This window comes from Ambystoma mexicanum, chromosome 4q (genome assembly GCF_040938575.1).
Source record: "Ambystoma mexicanum isolate Mex_15411 chromosome 4q, UKY_AmexF1_1, whole genome shotgun sequence".
In the NCBI taxonomy this organism is placed as follows: domain Eukaryota; kingdom Metazoa; phylum Chordata; class Amphibia; order Caudata; family Ambystomatidae; genus Ambystoma; species Ambystoma mexicanum.
In genome coordinates, this window is record NC_090928.1 from 1,064,715,012 (window position 1) to 1,064,736,613 (window position 21,602).

The following is a 21,602-nucleotide window of genomic DNA, read 5'->3' on the forward strand; positions in this document are numbered from 1 at the left end:
GCCCCGACCGCACCGCAACCCCCACCACAGCCCTAATACCGTGTAGAATTATATTCTCCCTAAAGCAACACACGTCCATCTATATCTCTAGGACCCAAGAAGGACAAACAGTAGATCAAACCTTTGGGATGGGCACCTGCGTACAGCAGAAGGGGTACCTTTTTAGTACTGAACAGATCAGGCATTGGTGTGGGTAGAAGAAGGATGAAGTTTGCTTTTACGCATAAAAGCATGGATCCAAAACTAGCAGCCACAATATTGTTGCTGCCGTCTTAGTGGTGAGCAATGCCTGCAATGCCCTTTTTCAACTGGGCTGCAGTCCCTATGCTGACAAATACCCATTCACTAGCCTGGATGCCGTGTCCTGCTCCCTTCCAATGGTATTTTAGGAAAATACTCCAATCTGTAACCTGTTGCAGAGAATAGACAGGTGTTTAGCTAACTCTTACAGTAGTTGATTAACAGCCGATAAAACTCAAGTTTTGGTAGCTGTGTAGCCCATGACTACCTCCTAAACATCCAAAACCTTAATGCCAACATTTAACAATGTATACATTGCTGTTCCATACAGTATAAGGCAGGCCAAATCGGAGTAAATGCTACTCTATGTTCAACAATGCACACTGCAGTACTGTTCTATCTGGCAAATGCTTCTGGTTATTTGCTAAACATGCATACTATCACTCACTTAATGTTACTAGAATATTTCTCTTTGACAGGGAGGCAACTAATAAACTCTGGCTGTAATGCTTCAGAAGAAATTCAGCTAGCTTTAAAAATGCCCTTTTTTCTGTGCTTCCTCAGTCTCACCAGTGTTAGAGGACACACATACTAAACAGTTTAACAATACGCAACCATGGCTGATCTTATTTAGTTTAACTCCCCACTTGTAGTGAGCAGCACATTCCTTCCGCACCTACTTAAGATGCGCCCTGAGCGTAGAACAACATTAAAGGTAAATACATATGTGCTAATTTCCATTTTCATCTTAAATTTCTTAGCCAATAACCACCTATATATATATTTCCGTTTCCATTCCTGAAGCTCTTGCTCAGCAGCCTCAGCCTAAATAGTACGCTTTATCTCAAGAATATTTATCAACATATAATTTCCTCTGGCTGCATCATGTGTGTAATATACATGTGTAATACAAGGGACTTCCTGGTTGCCTTTGCAATTTGGTCAACAAAAGCATTACATTTAATGTATTTTATGGGAGGGGTAGCAAGGTAGCAGGATTTAGAGTATCACAAGGCTGCATGGCAATGTTTGGAGCTAATAACGTCAGTTCATATCTTGATAACCTGACATTGTCAGGTGCTGTGTTTTCGTTTCATTCAAATAAAAGATCAATTGCATGTGGCACAAACAATGTAACTTGGTGTATTAATATTATGGCATTGGCCTGTTTCATAGAATGGGCTGCAGCCGCTACACCTTTTGCTACTGGGTCCAATGTAGAAGTAAAATATACACACTGTCTATTCCCCCCCCCCCCTTGTTGAGTTAGTACAGATAACCCACAACCTTGCTTTTCTTGCACCAACATCATCAATCAGGTGTGCCTGAAAGCAGGTCATTTACATAAAGCAGACTTTTAAAACATCAAGACTCCCTTGCAGATCAGCATACCATGGCAAGGGAACTAGGGTGAGTTGCATGCAAATGTTTCAGCAAATCCATTCCCAACAGATGTAAAGCACATCGATCAGGGACAACCAGCTGAGCCATGCATGATATAGGACCTATACTGAACTGTACAGGATCAGATATTGGACTTTGGACTGGCTCTATGCTGTGTAGTCTATTGTGCTATAGTCCTCTGCATAATGATTCCTAGCTGAATATTGCTGGCATTGCCTACGGTGGAAATACTTATGATGTTACACTAGGGCTCTTTTTTTTAATTCCTTCATTTTCTTTTGCTTCTCCCCTTTATCTTTGGCATAGTGATTGGCCTAATACCTAGCCATAGTCAAAATCTGGGCAGCAGCTTCGAGTTGGCCATGTAAACTCATACGTTTTTATATAATTTCCTATGTGAGGCAACAATCGTTCTAAAACAAAATGTGAACAAAAGCTTTTTGTCCCTCTGGCATAGCCATGTCCATTTCACTTAATGAGCTAAAAGCTTCTTTTCGTGCAAACTATTTTTCAACTGACTCCCCTTCTTCCAACCACTTGCTGGATATGTGGTGTTAGCAGAGCTGAAAGAGTGATTATTTCTATGGACAATTCCCCAGTCTCCCCCCCACCCTTTCATTTGCTGCCTCTGTCAGCTCATCCAACTTCATGACCGGATCTAAACTGTCTTGCGTTCTGCATTGGCGCCATATATCTGCTGGCAGAATACTTGAAAACAACTGATCTATATCTCCCAATGTGAGTGGGCCTGTTTTTAAGTACCCAGTCTGCCTGGGTATACCACTGATCCAGATTTTATCTAATATCTGAATAATCCTTGGTAAAAGACAGTAATTCCATTCTCCGTATCAAACCCAGGCACCTCTCTCATTGTAAATGCTTGCGTTACCATAGACTTTGATGTGGCATTTATGATCCATAATAACAATTTTAACACTATTGCAGGCCAGAATGTAGTCTTGTTTATACTCCTTAGCTGCTTGGTCTATGCCCTCATAATTATCTGGCAGATGATGCACTTCCTCCTTAATGTTTAACCTTTAATGCAGCTCCCATGTGTTTGCCCAGCCTTTGTACTATTGCAAATATAAGGTTTGGGACACCTACACATTAGCCAGTTCTACTCATAGTAGCCCATTTTTTATCCATGCTAACACTACCTTTTCTGCGGTTTGTGTCATGGGCTGTGAGGTGGTGAGATCATCACCTCATCACCAGGTACCAGGTAGTGGGTTGGAAGAAGCCTTTTTACCATTAAACATTCTAACAATGGAACTGTCTCATCCTCGAAGATCTTTTTTGATTTGATTGTCAGGGCTGAGGGGTAAGCCCTGACGGCATACATACCTTTCATTCTTATTAAATCTTCAGTCTCCCTCTTTGTAATCCTGAATTTGTTTCTCATTATCAAATACGCACATTTGTGGTTTGTTTTTTAATCTGTGCTCCTCATAAATTTGTCTTGAAAAATATTCCCATTGCTTGTAGACTTCACATTGTAGGGGCCTGATCACTTTATCACCCTTAGCAGTTAACACTTCCCTTAAATATCTATTTTTGTAGGTCAAAAGACCCATACACTGGAAATTGCAAATCAGGGTTGTTGGCAGTGTATTCATGTCCTTTTTCAAAACTAACTGTTGCCCAAGCCTCTCTCAATCAGTAACTTCGACCGTGGTGTTCCTTCCAGTGGAGTAGATGCATGTTTTTCTAATTTCTGTTATATTGTAATCCCATCTCTTTCATAGATCACTTTACGTTGTTTCCCCTTTTCGTTTGTGATCACAAAAGCTGCTTTGATAATGTTCCACTTTAACTGCAATGTGGCCACAATCAATGCAGTCTACATACTAAATTCATGAGTTCTCCATCCCGTGGTTTCAACTTTGTACACAGAGTGTTTCCCATGGTTAATTTTAACAGTAAGCTTACATAGAAACACATTACATTTCTAAGCAAACTTTCCTATGGCTCATTAACTGTATCCTTTCCACAGGGAACACAGCATGACATATTCCAGTCTATTTCTCTATGGTTCATTAAGAATATGTTCCCACAGGAAATACAACATTTAATTTTCATAATAGCAAACCATTAAGTATCATTCTGGAACACTCACCTAATTTCCTGCAGTATTCTGTGCCATTGCTTCACCGGGAATGTAAATCATTTTTTCTCACACAGACTGGGATCCACAGTTGCAGGGATCAGTTGTCTCGAAGAGGTCAGCTGGTGAGCAAAGGTGTGGCTGCAATGAAAACCTCTTGTCCTGATAACAGCAGTGTGCCCCACGCCCGACTCCCAACCTTTTGCCTGCTCTGACCGTGGTACATTTAGTCCAACTGGATATTAACTGCAATGAGGTTCCATCTGGTGGTGCCAGTTGTGGGAAAATACTTACTTGTGTTCAGAAAATAAATTTAAGACAAAATGAAACACCGGAACAGAATGTTGATTTTTAAAAGCTCAGAGACCCAGGCTTTTATTTCCGCTTCAGCGAACTCCACATGGTTGTAGAATCTACCATGTGAACCACCTGGCCTCTCATCTGTTTTCCCTCACCCATTCACAATGAGAGCATTTATACATTTTACAGTTATTCTATTCTTACAAAGGTCTTTGACCCAGGGCTAAATCTGAACTCCGGCCAGGGCGTCAACTTACACTCTCACAGTTGTTCCTTGGCTATATAACATAATAAGGTTGCTTTGTAAGCACAGCTGAATCCATTCCTGGGCATTCTGTGTTGTTGCAAGCTCAATTTCTAAAGCAAGACATGTTTGGGCTTTCCTGGTTTAGAGAATCTGTCACAGAAGTTTACAAAGCCTATAACTTTAATACAAAGTTGACAATGCATATGGCCTTAAAGGACGCCAATCGCTGATAGGAAACCAGTGAAGTACTCTAATGGCTGGGTGATGTGTTCTCTGGATGAGGGGGCAAGGAGTCTGGCGCCTGAGTTTTGGATTTGTTGGAGTTTCCTGAGCTGATAAACTATGCCAACTCCCTCTATTCTAAGTGCTCTAGTTTAAGTGGGAAAGGATGAGAAGGATTGCATCGACTCAGTGTGGGTAGGAGAGGTTGGGGAAGATTGGCCTGAGGATGCGTACGTGGAAGTGGCAGGTTCTGGACATGGTGTTGATGTGGTGAGAGAGTGATACATCTGAGTCCAGTGTGCATCAAAGATTCTTTACTGAGGTGGATGCAGAAGGTGTGGCTTCTAGGGAGTGTGGTGAAGGGGTCGGTTGGGTAAGGAGAGCTGTTTTATGGAGGAGGAGGAGGAGGAGGATCATCATCAATAGTGTTTGAGTTGCTTGACAAAATGTGGTAAAATGCATCATGTTTTAAAAAGTATTATTCAGACCTAACTGATGTGCTTTTTCTTTCTGCGCAGTTACTCTGCTCTGATAGCTGATTGGCCGGTGGTGGTTTTGGGCATGTGTACTGTGCTAATAGTGATCTGCGCACTGGTTGGCATTTTAGTACCTGATCTTCCAGACTTCTCTGATCCATTGCTGGTGAGTATATTTTCCTTAACTTTCACGAGCATTTCACATTACCCACTGCTCCCTGCATCTATAACAGCTGGTGGTTGCAGGTGGGCACATTCTGACTTGCACATATGGCACAGTGAGCTAAACAGAGGTTTGGCAGTTGCCTTGTGCAATACCAGTAGTTATGATTGATTTTAAAAATGTTTCTCTCATTCGCTGTTTGTTATACACCTTTTGTCTTTTTCATTTCTGAGGTAACGCTCCAAAAACATTTTGCAAAACCAGTTTGCATTTGCAAAAAATGATTGCTGCAGAGCTTAGCTCCATGGCACTCAGCACTGTTCTTGCTTAAAGAGGCAGTGTCCACAAGTTCAAAAAGGTCAAAGGACATAAAAGACAAAACTGAGGATAGATCCTAAATGCATCGGTCTCCTAAAAGAGGTGGTGGATTACCTCTTAAGTAGTGGGGGGCAATAGGAGGGTATTCACCAAACAGATGTTTGGTTGAGCCTTATACGCTGAGCGAGGGGTCGTTATTGTAGATGGGTCATTATCCCAAGTGCTAATGGCACCTGGGGAGTTCAATAAGGCTTTTAGCACGTGGTGGTCGAAGCAATATATGTTTTGGTTTTGGTGGTGAAGCAAAAAAATATTACTTTAAGAGTGAGTGCATTAAATGCACAAATTAAGGTAGTAAATTAAATGTGATTTTATTGTGTAGTATTTAAATACCGTTGTCTTCATAAGCATTTCAATGGCAACTTGGTTGAACTGGAATAGGTTTAAAATGAGCATGCATTGATTTTTTCCCTCCTTTTTTTTCTCTTCTGTAAATTTCAGTATTTTATTTCTTTTATTTGTTTATAGTTCAAAATAACTTCAACCTTTAAAAGAACAGTACAATTGCACAACTCTCACATTAGTACACAATCAATAAATACACACCTTTTCATATATATTTCCATACAATTTGCCACTCTTGTTATAAAAGTCCTCAGTTGTAATTGCTTTGTAGTTAACTCTATCCCCCATCAAGCACATGTAAACAGACCCAAGGGCCCGACACGCGGTCAGAACGTGTTGAGCTGTTTCTAGGTAGCCAGGGGATTGATACAATCGACAGTCTCTTGAGTCCCTCGGGATCCCCCATTGCTTGCCTGGCATTGTCAACAATGGGTGCTGGTTAGTACTAAGTCTCAACATAAATTAACAAACTGCGGGATTAGGGCAAAGCAATAGGTGCCTTTGGGGCTTCATGTACCTCTGCATCACCCTGGATACCGCCCTGAAATTGTACCATTTTGCCAAGTCGGAATAGTTCTTGGCCCAATCCCATAGGTCTCTTTTATAGAAAAGGGTGGCATTTACCACCTCAAAAATGCACCAAGAATTTTGCTGTGGGGACCAATTAATATCCTGGAAGAAGTCCAAGTGTTTCAAAGCTTCTCCTTTTAACCCCCCACTCGAATTAATAGTTCCCCAGTTTCTTTAAAAGAGTTCATTGCAGGTTTGTTATAGACTTTATGTATAGTGCTACCCTTGTTTTCCGTAGTCAGTTACTCAGTGAGACGATCCCAAGTTTGAGCCTCAGATATTCCATAGCCACTGAAGATGCGAAGTTTAAAGCGGTACGCCAAAGGCGACCCTCCAAGCAGTCCAGCCAGGCAAGATCCTTAATAGCCAGGGCCTCCAGACCATAAAGTAACATCGGGCTGGAACACTGCTTGTAAAATATTAGGGTTCCCTTAATGGTGCAACCTGCTGTTGACTTACACAGGAGCAATGTCTCGCCTTGATCTTGTTCTCAATTATATCAGTATAGCCATTCTTATTGCTCATCTCAAGACCAAGATAGACCTAGCTCTCCATGTAATCGATCCAGCCCATTTGCGTTTTCATGGATACCTTCTTTACTGTTTTCGCTGTCACAAGCATACATTTGGTCTTAGTGATGTTAATCACAAGGCCATTTTCAATGGCATACTCCTTTCATTTAACATGTTTCTCACGCCTCTTTGTGTATGGTCAAATATCACAAAGTCATCAGCATATAGCATACTACCAATGTGAGTAGGGTAGAGATTACATTTCAGGGAAGGCAGCACGCACCCTTGCCTGATTCCCATGCCAGTGCCAATCAATACTGACATTCACCCGTGGTTATGAAGTGTACTATCACTTGGGTATTTGTGTGAAGCTGGCCAACCCATTTTTTGTAACCTGTGCCACAACTTGGCACGATCCACACAGTAAAAGGCAGCTTTAAAATCCACATAGGCTATATACAATGGAGGCCTGTCTGTCCCCCTGGCTTTCCTGACCAACATGTCCAGCATCCTTATTTTATGAGTAGTTGCAGAATCAGGGCAGATGCCTATCTAATATTTATACAGGACTCCAGATTCTTCAGCCCAGTTTTGCAACTCCTTAGCAGGAAAGTTCCAAACAATTTACCAGTTACGTCCAACATGGACAGCAGCATGTAGTTGTCTGGGACATTTCTGTCACCTTTCTTATACACCAGTACCAACACAGACTGCTGCCACGAGGATGGTAGCTGGTGTCCCACACAGATCATACTGTACAAAAACAGAAGAATGGAGGCCTGGGCTTCCTTGGAGTTTTTGAACACCAATTTGGGCAACCCATTTGGACCATGTGCTCATGAGGTCTTAAGATTTGCTATTGCATCAATGATACGGTCTAACGTAATATTCAAAGGCCATACCTGCATAGGGCTGGATCCACTGGGTACATCAAAGGCTTGGGCAGTTCCCCAGATTTTGTTTTTCCCACGTTGCCTTATTAATTGGATTGATGGTCATTTTGCTGTTTCCTGCCCATGACTTGCATTAGGATCTGCCATATGGAGCAACAGTCCTAGATGCAAGTGCCTCAGCATTTGCTGCTACTGAGCATTCCTATGGAATTCTTCCAGTATCTAAGCCAATTTCAATAGCTATTTTTCTCCTTTTTAACTAACGATGTTCGTTCCTGCTGATTCAAATTGGCCCTTTATAATAGCTCTTAGATCTCTACATAGTTTGCGCTTAGCATCTCGAATAGCAATGTCAAAGGTTTTAAAAGATTTGCCATTTACAGTTGCTGAGTGACTGCCTTTAATCGCACCCGCTCCCTTCAGCCAGTCCTCCAATTAATCATGGGAAGGGTAGGGCTACAAGCTCCTCCATTTCACTATTGGAGATCCGAATAGCTACTTGGGGAGCCTTCTGCAGGTTAGCAACTGTCCAATGGATATGTCTAACCCTCCATTTATCGTCAACAGATTTCCATCCTTTCGCGGTTTTATTGTCCTTGAGAGTATTGCATGGTCACTGTTTACCCTAGTAGTCACCAAGTCATAAAATGCTCTCTGTAAGAATATTGTTGCCAAAAAGATAGTCAACCGTGGCCTAAGTTTTTCCATTATCCCATGTAAATTGACGAGTTCCCAGTCACACATGAAGGCCAGCCACCGTTTCCCATTTGCATTACCCTTATCCTGGAACATTTCTTTTTTCAGCAAAACATTGTACACCGGTGCTTCGGAGGTATTCTGGTATTAAAATCCCCCACCCACTAAAATGGCCCCTTGACTTTGAATACCGTCCCAGTTTGCTAGGGCTTCTTCTAGTGCTTCACAAATGAATTCTCTGTTCCCTTGTGCCCGCAGGTAATATACATTAATGATCAGTAATTTATCAATGCCAGTTTCCTTCATACGTTTTGCCTCCACTGCCATTACATTTCCACTTTCCATAGACACAGGGTACCTCTTGGAACTGAAGACATTTGAAACGCCTATTAGTAACCCCTGAATGGTCTTTCCCTGGGTCCTTGCTTAGCCAACTCCTCCTTGACCTGGTACCCATCAACCGATATCTCAGAAGTCAACCAGGTTTCCTGGAGCATGAAAATCATACGCCTATGCCCCTTCCCCTTTCCTCCATACTTGTGGGACATTCCGTCCATTGGGACGGGACCAGAGATTTTTTTCTTTTACACTGAGCCACTGCACGTGACCGTAGCCCCGCCTTCCTGAGCTCTGCCCCATGCATAGCCCTTCAGTCCTTTTTTCCCCCCACGGTAATGGTCGGACGCACTTGCATCACAGGGAATATTTTTCTTTTTGTTCCCTTGTCCTTCATTCCTGCTCTGGTTCCATGGTCATCTTTCCTTCGTCTATGCCGGAGCATTTGGGGTTTGTGTCTTGTTCATTGTGCGGACAGCGTTTCGCGAGGGCGGATCCTAACTCTTTTGTCTGAAGTACTTAGGCCCAGAAGACCGTTGGGACTTTTGCTTCTACCACAACTCCCTCTCCGTACGGTCACTTCAGCACTGGCTTGTCAGGTGGGAGGAGGTGTTTGAATGCGTTCCTCCACCACATTTACAGCACTTAATTGAAGAAAAAAGGAAACCGCTGTAAGTTTGTTCCTTTTTTAGGGGACTCCGGCCAGGGGACTCCTTCTTGGGGTCTTCTGGGTCCGAGAGGGGCTCAAGCTTTAAGCTCCCATTTACTCTTAATGCTGAAAAAACAACTCCTTTTCTTGCCTGCCAACACTCTTCCTCCACCCTCCCCTCCCCTCCCCTTCCATTCTCTTTCCCCCTCCCAGCTCTGCTTCTCTCCCCATGCCCGTAACCTTGGTCTTCATATTGACCCTCGCCTCTCTCTCTATCTACCACATTTATCTTACTGCCAAGTCTTGACGCTTTCACCTCTACAACATTCGTAAAATTCAACCCCTCCTTACCTTTCACGCTACCAAACTCTTAATTACCTCCCTCATCTTCTCCAGACTCTTCCACTGTTCCTTCTCTTTGGACTCCCCTCCTCTCTTCCCACTCAAATCTCTCTACCACTCTGCCATCCGCTCCCTCTGCCTTCTCTCACCTCTTGATTCCATCTCCTCTTCTCTCACCTCTCTAGGTTGGCTCTTTTTTCACTCCTAGCTTAAATTCAAGTTCCTCTGTCTTGTTTGCAAATCCCTCTATGGTCTTGCCCCCCCCCACTCCCCTCCCCACCTTTCCTCCCTTCTTATTTTCTATACCCCTTCTCGTTCTCTCCGCTTTGCTAATCTTTTCCTACTACCTCCTCCACCACCCTGCGCTCCCTCCCACTTCCGCTCTTTCCAACTCCTTGCTCTCTTCCACTGGAAGCGCCTCCCGCTCCACATCCGCTCTTCTCGCTCCCACCCTTCCTTTCGCTCTTCTCTAAAATCTTATCTTTTCCACTCCCCTCCCTAACGCCCCTTGCTTCCTCTCCTTCTCCCACCCTATCATTCCTCACCTCGTACTCCTGCTCTTACTTACCCTCTCCATCCTCTCTACCGCCTTCCTCCCCACCCCTGCTCTCATCTAGTTTTACCCTTTCCTCTCTTCTTCCTCACACATTCTTACCTTCCCTCTTACTTCCCCTCTTACCTTCACTAATACCTACCATTACCTCGCACACTTCTCCCCCACCCTACTCCCTCCTCACCTCAGCAATATTGTAAATTGTTCCTTATACTGTTTTCGAGTTGTGATTCAATTGCCATCTTATGCTTGTTGTATTTTTGCTTGTTCTCATGTGAAGCACTTTGGATTAAAGGGCTACATAAATTCAATAAAACACAAAAAGCGGCCCTGTTACCAGGGATCTCCCTGAGGTGTCCCGAAAGGGAGCTAAACAGCGCTCCTGAGTTTCCACCGAGGACCGCTGCAAAACCGGATCTTCAGGAGTTCCCCTTTGCGGGGGGCCTAAAGCTATGCCCAGTACTTCTGGGGCTGTTGTCCACCCTTCTACCCCACATCTGCAACTAAGTGTACCGAGTCTCGGCTCAAGGGCCCTCTCAAGGTGATTAAACGTACTGGGGTTATCCCTGGGGTTCCTCTTCTTGGCCTATATCTAAGACCAGCAGGATTGAGGGACCCCGTTGAGGGTTCTTGCTTCAGCGGGTAACTTTAAACCTTCCCACGCTCAGACCTGTGGTGGAACCAATCCCGCTGAGGGGGCAAAGAAGCCGGTCCAGCATCATAAGTCTTCTAGTACCACTCTGCAGAAGTTCCCTCACTTGAGGCAAATTCATCAGCAGTCCCTAAGGTGTTTCAGAAACACACTAAATCTGCTAGCACCGGCTCTGCCGAGGTTCCTTGTCACAAGGCTAAAATGGAACATAAGACCACTGAATTCCCTGTGGTGACCACTGCCTCACTTACACCTGTGACGCAGCTCGCCTCTGGCGTTGACAAAATGGCAGTTCAGCCCCTGTGGTCCATGGTGGCCATGTTGACGATCTCTCTTACACCAACGTTCACCACGGCTGGTGCTGAGGCACCTGTTTTTGGCGCAGAGCAGCCCTTTCCACGTTTTGTGGCTAATAACCTGTTCTGCCCTTCAATGGATTGGCTTACTCGGACTCCACAGCCGCATGCAGTCACGCTCCCTCCTATGTCTGCGCCTTTGATCTACGTGGACCCAGTTGGTGGGGGATCATGCTGGAAACGATTGTATTGTTTTTTTATATAGCGCCTATACACAGGCAAGTGTTTAAAAGCGCTCAAAAAACCACCCTCTTTGCAGTCCTGGGGTATGCCCCTTTCGAGCGGCCTCTACCCACGTCTGATGATGCATTTTTTGGCACGTTTCAGACGCTTATGCATTCTGATCCCATGAATGTGTATTTTAAGGAATTAGTCAAGGAAATGTATCCTAAGTCACCTGAACCAGCCCCTGATCCGCCAATCCCTATGTAGGTCCCAGTAGTGCCTCCTCCTCCACCACTTCCTGTTGGGCTGCCTCCTCCACTTTCCCCTGTGGAAAAGACTGGTTGCTCAACCAGCCATCCCTTCAAGGCCTGAGGTGCCTCGTGCAGCAGATCAGACTTCTGCTCCCGCCACGCTCTATTAGAGCCCTTCACGACCGGGTTGTGGATATGATGGCACTGCTAGACATCCCCATCCCGAGCCCCCGGCTCTACAAGAAGGGGTACTTTCTGGAGCCTTCACTTAATCGACACAGGAGTGAACCGGCCTGTTTCTTCAGAAGGACGTCCTGGCCGAGACCCATAAGGTCTGGGGAAAAACCACATTCTGGGCAACACCTAAACACGGAAATTGACGCTTGCTACAAGCTACATGCGTCTAAGGGCATATCCTTGTCTGCATGCCCACTCCCCTCATCAACGGTGGTGGCAGCAGTTATGCTCCAGTCGAAGGGGAGAAATGTCATATGAGGAGAGGCACACAGCTTGTAGTTATTTGGTTATCTTGCCACCCACTGACTGCCCATGGCCATGCTAATCCCTATGGCCATTCCCACCCGGCTCATGCCCCTCCTCGACCAAAACACCACCTAATAGGAACTCTTTGAGCTCTTTAATCCTGCCTTAACATCAAACTTTGCACTCGAAGTCCCTTCCAGTGTTATTTCAAAGCAGTCTTCTGATAGTTAATGGCTTAATTGGAGCTGTAAAATAGCTACTGGTGTAATAAAAATGCCTTGACCAGGTCTGCCTTCAGCACTCCATTTATAGGCACTACTTGTGTCCTTCACTGAAGTCCTGTTAAAAACAAGCATTGGCAAAACCAACAGTTTTCGCTTGTGTAAAAGTATTGGGCATTTGCCAGACACAGCTATTGGATGCCCAGGTACTCGCACCATTTTGCACCTGCTACAATCAATGGGCAGCTAATAGCACGAGGAGCTGCATGGCAAGTGCCTTTGCCATGCTTGGACAAAAGCCCAAACCTTTTTTTTCCTCTGAATTTTGCTCTTTGTAACAAGAAGTGAGTCGGTCCCTGTTACATTTTGGCTCACGTCGTCACCAGAGCAAAACGCCTTCTGTGGGTTTCTAAAACCATTCCAACAGCCAGAGGTGCTGCTCCGGCTTTTTTCAGTAGCATATGAAGCTCAATGTATTTGACTAGGCCTTAAGTGCATTTGCTCCTTGCCTGGCCTGGCCTTTGCTGTCATTTCCCAGTGGTATCTATTTGGAAGCCTGTCCCATAGTTACCAGTATAAGAGGGCTAGACACAGAATTAGGAAACTTTGTTTTCCTCAGTAATACACTGTTACTCATTAAAGAATATACTAATGTTATTACATATTCCTAATGTCCACTGCTATACATCGGATGGACCGGAAGATATTTGTGATAGGGGACTGGGGTATGTAGGAAGTATAAGGGAAAAGGACGTGAGCTGCATAGGTCGAATTGGCTGGGTCACATGCTCTCGCAACATGGCTTCACTGCTTAAGAATCCAAATGATTCTAATTGGGTTAGCCGCTGTTTGCATTTCTAACCTACTGTATTGCTATCACGTACCTTTTTAAATTGGAAAAGTGGTAAACATGTATACTTCTTGCTTGTTCAAAAACAATGAATTTTCTTTACCTTATTTATTCATGCTGTGCAATTGCAATGAAAATGAAATCGGTATCGACCCTCAGATGAATTACATTAATTTAAAGAAAATAAATTCTTTTTTAGGGTTTTGAACCAAGAGGGACAGCGATCGGCCAGAGACTGGTCACGTGGAATAATATGGTGAAAAACACTGGGTACCAGGCAACATTAGCAAACTATCCCTTTAAGTATGCAGATGAACAATCAAAGAGGTATGAAATAATGTATAAAGTATCATGGATGGTTGGTTCTTTTGTTGTATTTGTTGAAAACACTTTGACAAATTGAAATTCTATCATTGGTGGAGGAAGGAAAGATTAGCATACCCCTTCACCATAATTTGTAGGCAGGCCAGTGTTTTCTTTGGCTTTCCTAACCCCTTGTAGGTGGACCATTGTGCTAAGCCAGTGTCCTATAGGCGTAAAACTCCACACGCCACTTTTTTAATATCCTTTGGAGGTCCACTGTGGCAAGTCCTGTGTCCCCATGTATACTCTTTCCTTGTGTTCCAACTGTCGTTTAGGTGTCATTGACCCACATGAGAATCTTGGGGCACTCCATAAAGCGAACTAAGAGCTTATTTAGTTTTTCCCTCAATGCGTCTAGGCCCAAACACTGAGAATGATGCTGAGATCTGCCTACAGAATTTTGTATTCAAACAGAGACCAGCTTTACAGCCAAAACACACTTTTTACGCTGTGGTCCTCTATATTTTCTAAGCACCCCCAATTTATATCAATATCCTCTTTGCTGCCCAGAGGGAATGATTGCAATTCTTTGCGAGCCAGACTCCTCCACAAGTAATTTTTTGGATAGCCGTCTCCTCTTGTAAATATGGGCAGTCCTACATGGAGGGGTGGTTACAGATAAAACAAGTCAAGAGCCAACAGGCCTCAGTGACCCTGCATCATTTTCTCTCCGATCAAAGGTCAACTTTCACAATTGTAAAGTTCTTGGAAAAGTATGTGATGATATTTCCTGGCATGTATTTGGCTAGTCACCCAACGGTTCTGGCATAGTTTTTAAACACTATTGTTATGTTGCCCTTCAAAGTCGATTTTTAGGATATACCTGTTTAGAATTGTGAATGGGAGTGCTCATTAATTATGCAGGTTGGAAATATACTGAATCGTGCAAGTGTAAACTTGGCTTTTGCAAAGTTACAGTATGCTGGGATTGATCAACCTGGAACCCTTTTGGGGTTGCCAAACAGATTTGAGGAATTGACATTGGTAATAAGATAAACTAACTGGTGTATCCACAGAGCGCACTTTTACCCTGTTTGGCACTATGTACCGATAACCTTTTTATTGTTACCCAACTTCAACACCTGATGGCAAAAGTTGCTGAGACCTTAGGTTGTCGGCCCCTTCCAGACCAAAGGTCCAATTAGAACTTGTGGACATTCGGCACCAAGGTCCACAGAGGAAAACGTACTGCCCTTTAATCTGGCAGTGGAGCACCCTGCCCCTTCCCCAGCACTGGATTTGTGGACAAAGCCCTCTTCATTGCCAACTGTGGACCAGGGGCTAGTGAAGAAACTCAGACCGGCACCCTCATATCAAGTGTTTTACTTTGCACGCCTCTCTTGAGAACCTTGTGGTTCAGGCTGCTGTGGTGAATTTGAAGACTATCTTTTTACCTCCTGATGAAGTAAAAGGCTGGCTGCCTGGGGTGCAACGTTTTTCGATTCTGGCAGCCTGAGCCTGTCGGCTCCATTCTTGATCAACCGGGATGCAAATTTCGTTTTCAATAACTTACAAGAACACATTTATAAAGGGAGTCATTCAAACGAAGGGAGCCTGAACAGTAGCACAAAGGGTGGTAAACCAGTTTGAGGTTGTAAAAAAATGTGACATAACCAGGGGCAAAGCAAACAAAAGAATTATACAGAAGAAACCAGGTGACTTACAGAGGTAACATTAACCTAAGTGAGCAATTGCATCAAACTAGGGAGCACTATTTAAATATAAAAAATGACATAATTGAGCTTCATTGGAGGCCGTGTTGCGGGTCTGGTAGGGAGGATGGGGTGGAGGGCAGGTGGGTGTTCCCTCTTTATAATGTAAGTGAAGTTTATGCCTTGTGTGCTCTGGCGAAATTCTATGTTCGCATCTGTTCGGCAGTCTCGGGTGCCACGAAGCACTTGCCGACTGGTGAGGTGAGCGAGGTGTTTGAAGCCCTAGTCGCAGATAGCAGAGAAATGTTCCGCCAACTTAATGCAGTCGGGCCTTAACATGGATGAGTATGTCTGGTTTCGCCCTGATGTTCAGGCAAAGCGCCCAATTACTTTTATAATCAAAATTAATTTTACAAAAAGTTGCATTGTTTACGACCCGTACGAATTTTCAAAATCAGGAATAATGGATGCACATATTTATATTATTAAGGCTTATTATTTCTTTTTGCCTTGCATGTTGCATGCATTTATTGCTAAATATAAACTCTTGGCGCTGCTTATTATTACCCACGGTGTGTGGTGCTCTTTTATCGACCATGGAAGGATGAAAGGCTGAGTTTGGCCACGCAAGGATTCGAACCTGCGTTAGCAGGCTCTGCACGGATGTCCAAGCTCTACTCGCTGTACCACTTGACCGGCTGATGATGCTCAGGCCTTGCACGATGCTTAGTCTGTCAGAATTTCTTGGAGTTCCCACTCTCTTCCAATAGATCCAGATTACAAATCCAGAAGGATGTTTTTGCGGAAGCTAGCTAAAGCCCCCGCATCATGCAAGCCACCAATAGGAAGCTCGGGGTGTATTACAGGCCCCTTGCTTTTGATAAATGCCTCACCACTCACCCACAACCTGACTCGGTGGGTGGCTTGTGCATCGCTCTGTTAAGCCTTTTACTTCAGGCAACTTATCACCAGCCTTATTGAATAAGGAAGGCCAGCTTCTGGAGGCCTGCAGTCGCATCGTCTAGATCATTGGTCTTCAAATTGGCGGGGAGGCCTTATACCCGGTGTGAGGGTTGCCGCCCCACAGCAGAAAATATTTAAAAAGCAGGAAAACAAATTATTTTGGGATACACTATCATGCATATCCCATCTCAACATGGCCCCAGCCTCACATACTCCCTGTGGCCGGGCCAGGCTTGGGATCAGTGGGGGCGTGGCTGACCTAGGAACCAAACACAAATGGAAGCACGAGAAAGTGTGCTTCCATTTATGTTTGTTTCAACTGTGGCAAAGGAATGGCGGAGTCGACAAGGCGTCTGGAACGTCTGTGACATCCGGTAAGGGGGTGGTGCACTCCTGTGCAGATGTGGAGTGAGGGAGCCCGGGACTACTGGGAGCCCAGTGGGGAGCCCAGCGTTTGCTAGTAGCTGGGTTTATGGTGTTGAGGGACTGCTGGGAGAGGGGTGGGGGAGCCAAGTGACTTTCTAGGAGTGCTCAAGGACTGCTGGGGGAGCCCAGGGACTGCTGGGAGTGTGGTCGGGGAAGCCCAGGGACTGCCTGGAGAGGGGCAGGAAGCCCAGGGACTGTTTCGGGAGGGACCCCGAGGTTGGGGGGTTGTTCTTTGCTAAAATGAGGGTGGCAGTGACTGCTAGGAGTGGGGTGGGTGAGCCCAGGGACGGCTAGGAGTGGGGTGGGGGTGCTCAATGACTGCTGCAAGAGGTGTGAGGGGAGCCCAAGGACTGCTGGGTGACAGGGGGAGCTCAGGGACTGTTAGTGGTGGGAGAGTCTAGGTTCTGTGCTAGGACTGGGGTGGGGGATCCTAGGACCTGTGCTGGAAGGGGGGTGGTGGAGCCCAGAAAATGTTCAACAGCATGCAAGATTTCATACCGATCAGGACTTACTAGCCATTTTGCACTTTGGGGGGTGGCCAGGCTTGCCCAAAATGTTCTCAAAGGGGCGGTGCCCAGGATGAAAAGGTTTGAAGATCACTTGTCTACACATCACCTCCTTGCACTTCAGGCAGTACAATCTCAAGTTGCTTCTGGCCACTGCTAACCAAAAGCTGCAGCAGGAATTCTTCTATTTTTCAAGTTTTCCTTTCCACTGACTAACACCAAGCCCTTAAAACGGGTCTGATGGAGGCCAAGCTCATTGCTCAGGAACTCCTCAAAGCTTTAGTCCACCACCGTGGAGGCATTGATTTGGGCGTTCACATGCACAGAATGGCCTGGATACATGCTACCAGGTTTACTCGGAATGGCTCATAAATGTCAGTCGGAGGTAATTTGGTACGTTTCCTGGCTACTTTGACAGAAAAGCCAGAAACCAAACCGGCCTTACAGCAGGCATAGGAGGAAGCAGTGTTGCTCCTCTTCAAAAGGCTTTTTCGCCAGATCTTCCTCTAAAACGTCAGATCCAAAGAAGCGATGGCATGTTGAACCAGGTGGAAAAACACTGTTGGCTTCTGGTTCCCTGTCACCTTTCACACTGGCAGACCATTTCTTTTGGGCGCTTGGACACGGTTCATAATCTCCAGGGACTACCGTCTTGCTGCCTCATCTGGACGAGGTCAACATGCTCCTCTCCATGAAGACCATAGAAGCCATTTCTCCAGACCATGCTTTCTATTCTGCACCAAAGAAGAAACAAGCTGGCCTGTGGGCAAGCTTAGACCTTTCTAGCTTCAATCTATTCCTCCTCAATGAAGTTCAAGATAGTCAAGCTTGCCCAGATCCTTGGATTAGTTCAAGACCACTGGTTTTGTGCTATGGTTCTCAGGGACAGATACCTACACGTTCCTATCTCGGAGCCCAATACAAGATTTCTGAGGTTCTCCATCAGCGGGAAGCATTTTCAGTACAGCGCCCTCCCATTTGGTTTGAACTATAACACAATAGCCTGCTCCCTTCATCTGAGGGGGATGCACATCTATCCATATTTGGACGATTGGCTTGTCTGACCCCATTTCGCGCTCCAAGCAGCTGCATCAACTCAATCATTGATGGACACACTCTCAATATGGGATTCTCCATCAACCATCGGAAATCAATCTTGGTTCCATCACAGAGATTGCTCTTTCTCAGATTTGTGTGGTACCCGCAGGCAGCAAGCATTTTTCCATTCCAATAGCAGAGGATCCTGGATATCTCGGCTACCCTGGGCTGTTTTCAGCAGAGATGGGTGACTTTCGCTTGGTGGTTTCAGGGTCTCTTAGAATTGAGTACTATGCATTGTGCCAGTATGCCTAACCATGAGTAGTTCCCTTAGATGGCTTAGTGGAACTGGGGACATATCTACGTGGAGACAATTGAAACGTACCCTGACACCAACCTTTTTAGAACAGGACTTGACATGGTGGAGCCATCTTTGCTATCTGAGTTGGATAGTTCTCTTTCTGGGGTCCGATCCAGAGGCGTGTGTCACCATGGTCTCCTCCCTCAGGGGTTGGGGAGTCACTTTGGGGCCTCTCAAGGCATGTGGCCTGTGGTCCTAGGAGGAGAGACTTCGCCAAATAAACATCCTCAGGCTTCAGGTGTTATTTAATACCCTGAGAACCTCTCTGCCAGTACTTGGAAGAACACAGGTTCTCATCCAGAACAGTTCAACCACCATGTATTATCTAAACCAGCAGAGGGGGATCAAGAACGTCCCCCTTGTGCCTGCTGGCAATCATGATTTGGGAGTGGCCCATCGAGCATCACATTTCCCTGCAGGCCATCCATTTGCTGGGAGCACTCCTAGTGGAGACTGACCTCCTCAGGATGACTTCACTGGATCACTTGGTGGAGATTTTTGTGCAATGGGTTCACCCACAGGTAGACATATTTGCCACTGTTGAGACTACCAAGTGCCCTCTTTGTCTCCAGGGAGAGGAGTGGGCAGGAAATCCTTGGACAGTGCACTATCGACTCTCTGTATGCTTTTCCTTCGATCCCCTTTCACCTCAGTGTCCTGGAGCTATTTCCCAACAGCAGGAAGGTTACTCTTAGCCTGATAACCCCTCATTGGCTCGCCGCTTATGGTTCTCCCACCTTTTGGAAGCACAGTGGGGGGAAGAAGGGTCCAATTCCCCTTCCAGCAACACGTGGTCTCCAACAGAAGGGGAGGGTCATCTATCCCTCTCTTCAATGGATAAGCTTAGCATCATGGTTCTTGAGCAGTTCACCATAGGACATCTTGGGTTATAAGCAGAAAATACAGAGATCATGCAGGCAGCCAGTAAAGCATCTACCTGGGCCAGGTGGACCAGGTTCTGTTTCTGGGCTCTGGAAAAGCAGGTCAATCCCTGTCGTGCCCTCTGAACGAGGTACTCTCCTTAATCTCCGATCTTGTGGCCTCTGGTATCTTGGTTGACTCATGTCAAACTTCTCTCTCGCTATCTAGACCTATCGCACCACCCAGGACATGTTTTTTTATGTTTCAAACCTGGTGGTGCTCAGACAGCTTGAGGGCCTTACAAGGCTCTATGCTCGGGTCAGGAGACACCTTTCATCATTAATGACTTGTAATTTAGCTTGAATGCTGGGGTTTGAGCTGTAAAGCCATGAAAGTCATGTGCTCATCTGGCAGACATGTACGTAATGCAATCGCATTAAAATAAATTTGTTTTTTAATTGTGAATTTGGCTTATTGTCCAGAGAATTAAGTCTAGTTTGGATGTCTGGGCTGTGTGTCAATCTAATCTTTGTTATGGATCACGCGAGCACATCAGGTAAACAATATTTCTGGGATGCACTTTAAACAGTCTGGCAAGTATTCCAATTGTCCCGGTTTGTTATGGTAAACAAAACTAAATGTTCTTGTAAATAATTGATTCATTTTAGCATTTATAATGCGCACTAGGCCTGAGGGCATCCAGGCGCATTGATCCAAGCAATAAATCAGTTTCACATGTAAAATGAAATCTTTAAGTCTTAGGTGGTGTGATATACTGGCTTGAGGAGATTGGTCTGATCTGCATAATGACATTAAGTAAAGAACTACAATGTTTCTGGTGACGCCGATATGAGGGAGAATGGGAGTCGGAGGTTATTTAGCATCTAGAACAAGTACGATAAAGCGTTTTCCCGCTGGGTGAGAGGTGTCGGGTATCATAATACCCAGAGGTTTCTAAGCGCGGACCCGGGATCGAATCTGTGTTGCTCTGTGCCTTACTTCCAAGGCAAGCACGTTGCCCCTTGCTTCTGGGCTAAAGGTTCAGGTACCCTGCTCCATGCTGTCTACGAGGGGAGGAGGGCATCAACTCGCTCGATGCACTCTGCTGAAAGTGGTGTTGACAACTTAAAGTGGAAAAAAAGCTTCCAAACTGTAACTAGGCTGGCTTTGGCCGTTAGGCAAGAAGCTTTTGTGACGAAGGTGAACTGACGAGGAAGCACAAGGCAGACAGAAGCTGGAGGACAACCCAGGAACAGTCTGAAATCACCATCTCGATGCAATTCCTATGGTAAAGGGCGGAGGCCGGGGGTATACCCTTTTATTTTTTCTTCCCGATTTTGAAGCCTCTGAAATTTGGATTTTTGGCTTTTTGAGTCCCAGATGGATTTTTTCTGTTTGCTTTTGTGATTAACTATTTTCGACTGCGCTGTATTGGGAAGTATCTCTGCCCATGTTGATCAGCTCGCCCCAATGGACAGACCATATTCTTAATTGACTATTGTTAGCACAATGCTTAATCTCAATTGACATTCACTCTTTTTGGTGCTTTTAATATAAGCGACTATGGTGGTTTTTTCAAATTGATAGTTTGGAGGGATTTTCTTCGTGGATTGTGCAGATCACAGGCATCATGCCTCCAAATCTCATCTCCCTAACTTCCAAGTACGAGAATGTTTTACCCATCTTTAATATCATATTGGGAAAGAAGAGGGGTATTGAGGGGTCAAGGCATTCTGGGGTAGCCTAGCAAGATCTATTGAGGTAGGCATTTGCTATTGAAATGGCTATTCTGCTTCTGAAATGATTGATTAGTCTTCTGCTGGCATAGAGGCTGTAACCATGATGGCTGCATACTCATTAATAACGTTTTGCATATTATGTGTTTTTATGAGTAGTGATGATAATAGTAGCAATGTTTCTTTATTACTTTTTTCTCATAATTGAAAGAGGTACAGTATACACGGCATTCATTGAGTGTTAATTGAGAAACTCGTGAAAAGTGGTTTTAACATCAGCGGTAT

General features: G+C 45.0%; 1 protein-coding gene across 1 annotated transcript in view; it reads left to right on the plus strand.

Moving 5' to 3' along the window:
* DISP1 (dispatched RND transporter family member 1) overlaps positions 1 to 21,602 on the plus strand; it is a 222,608-nt gene that overhangs the window by 130,587 nt on the left and 70,419 nt on the right. The window contains exons 4-5 of the mRNA XM_069608619.1: positions 5,039 to 5,162; positions 13,611 to 13,738. Coding sequence (XP_069464720.1) covers positions 5,039 to 5,162; positions 13,611 to 13,738 — 252 coding nt within the window. The remainder of the gene's footprint in view (positions 1 to 5,038; positions 5,163 to 13,610; positions 13,739 to 21,602) is intronic.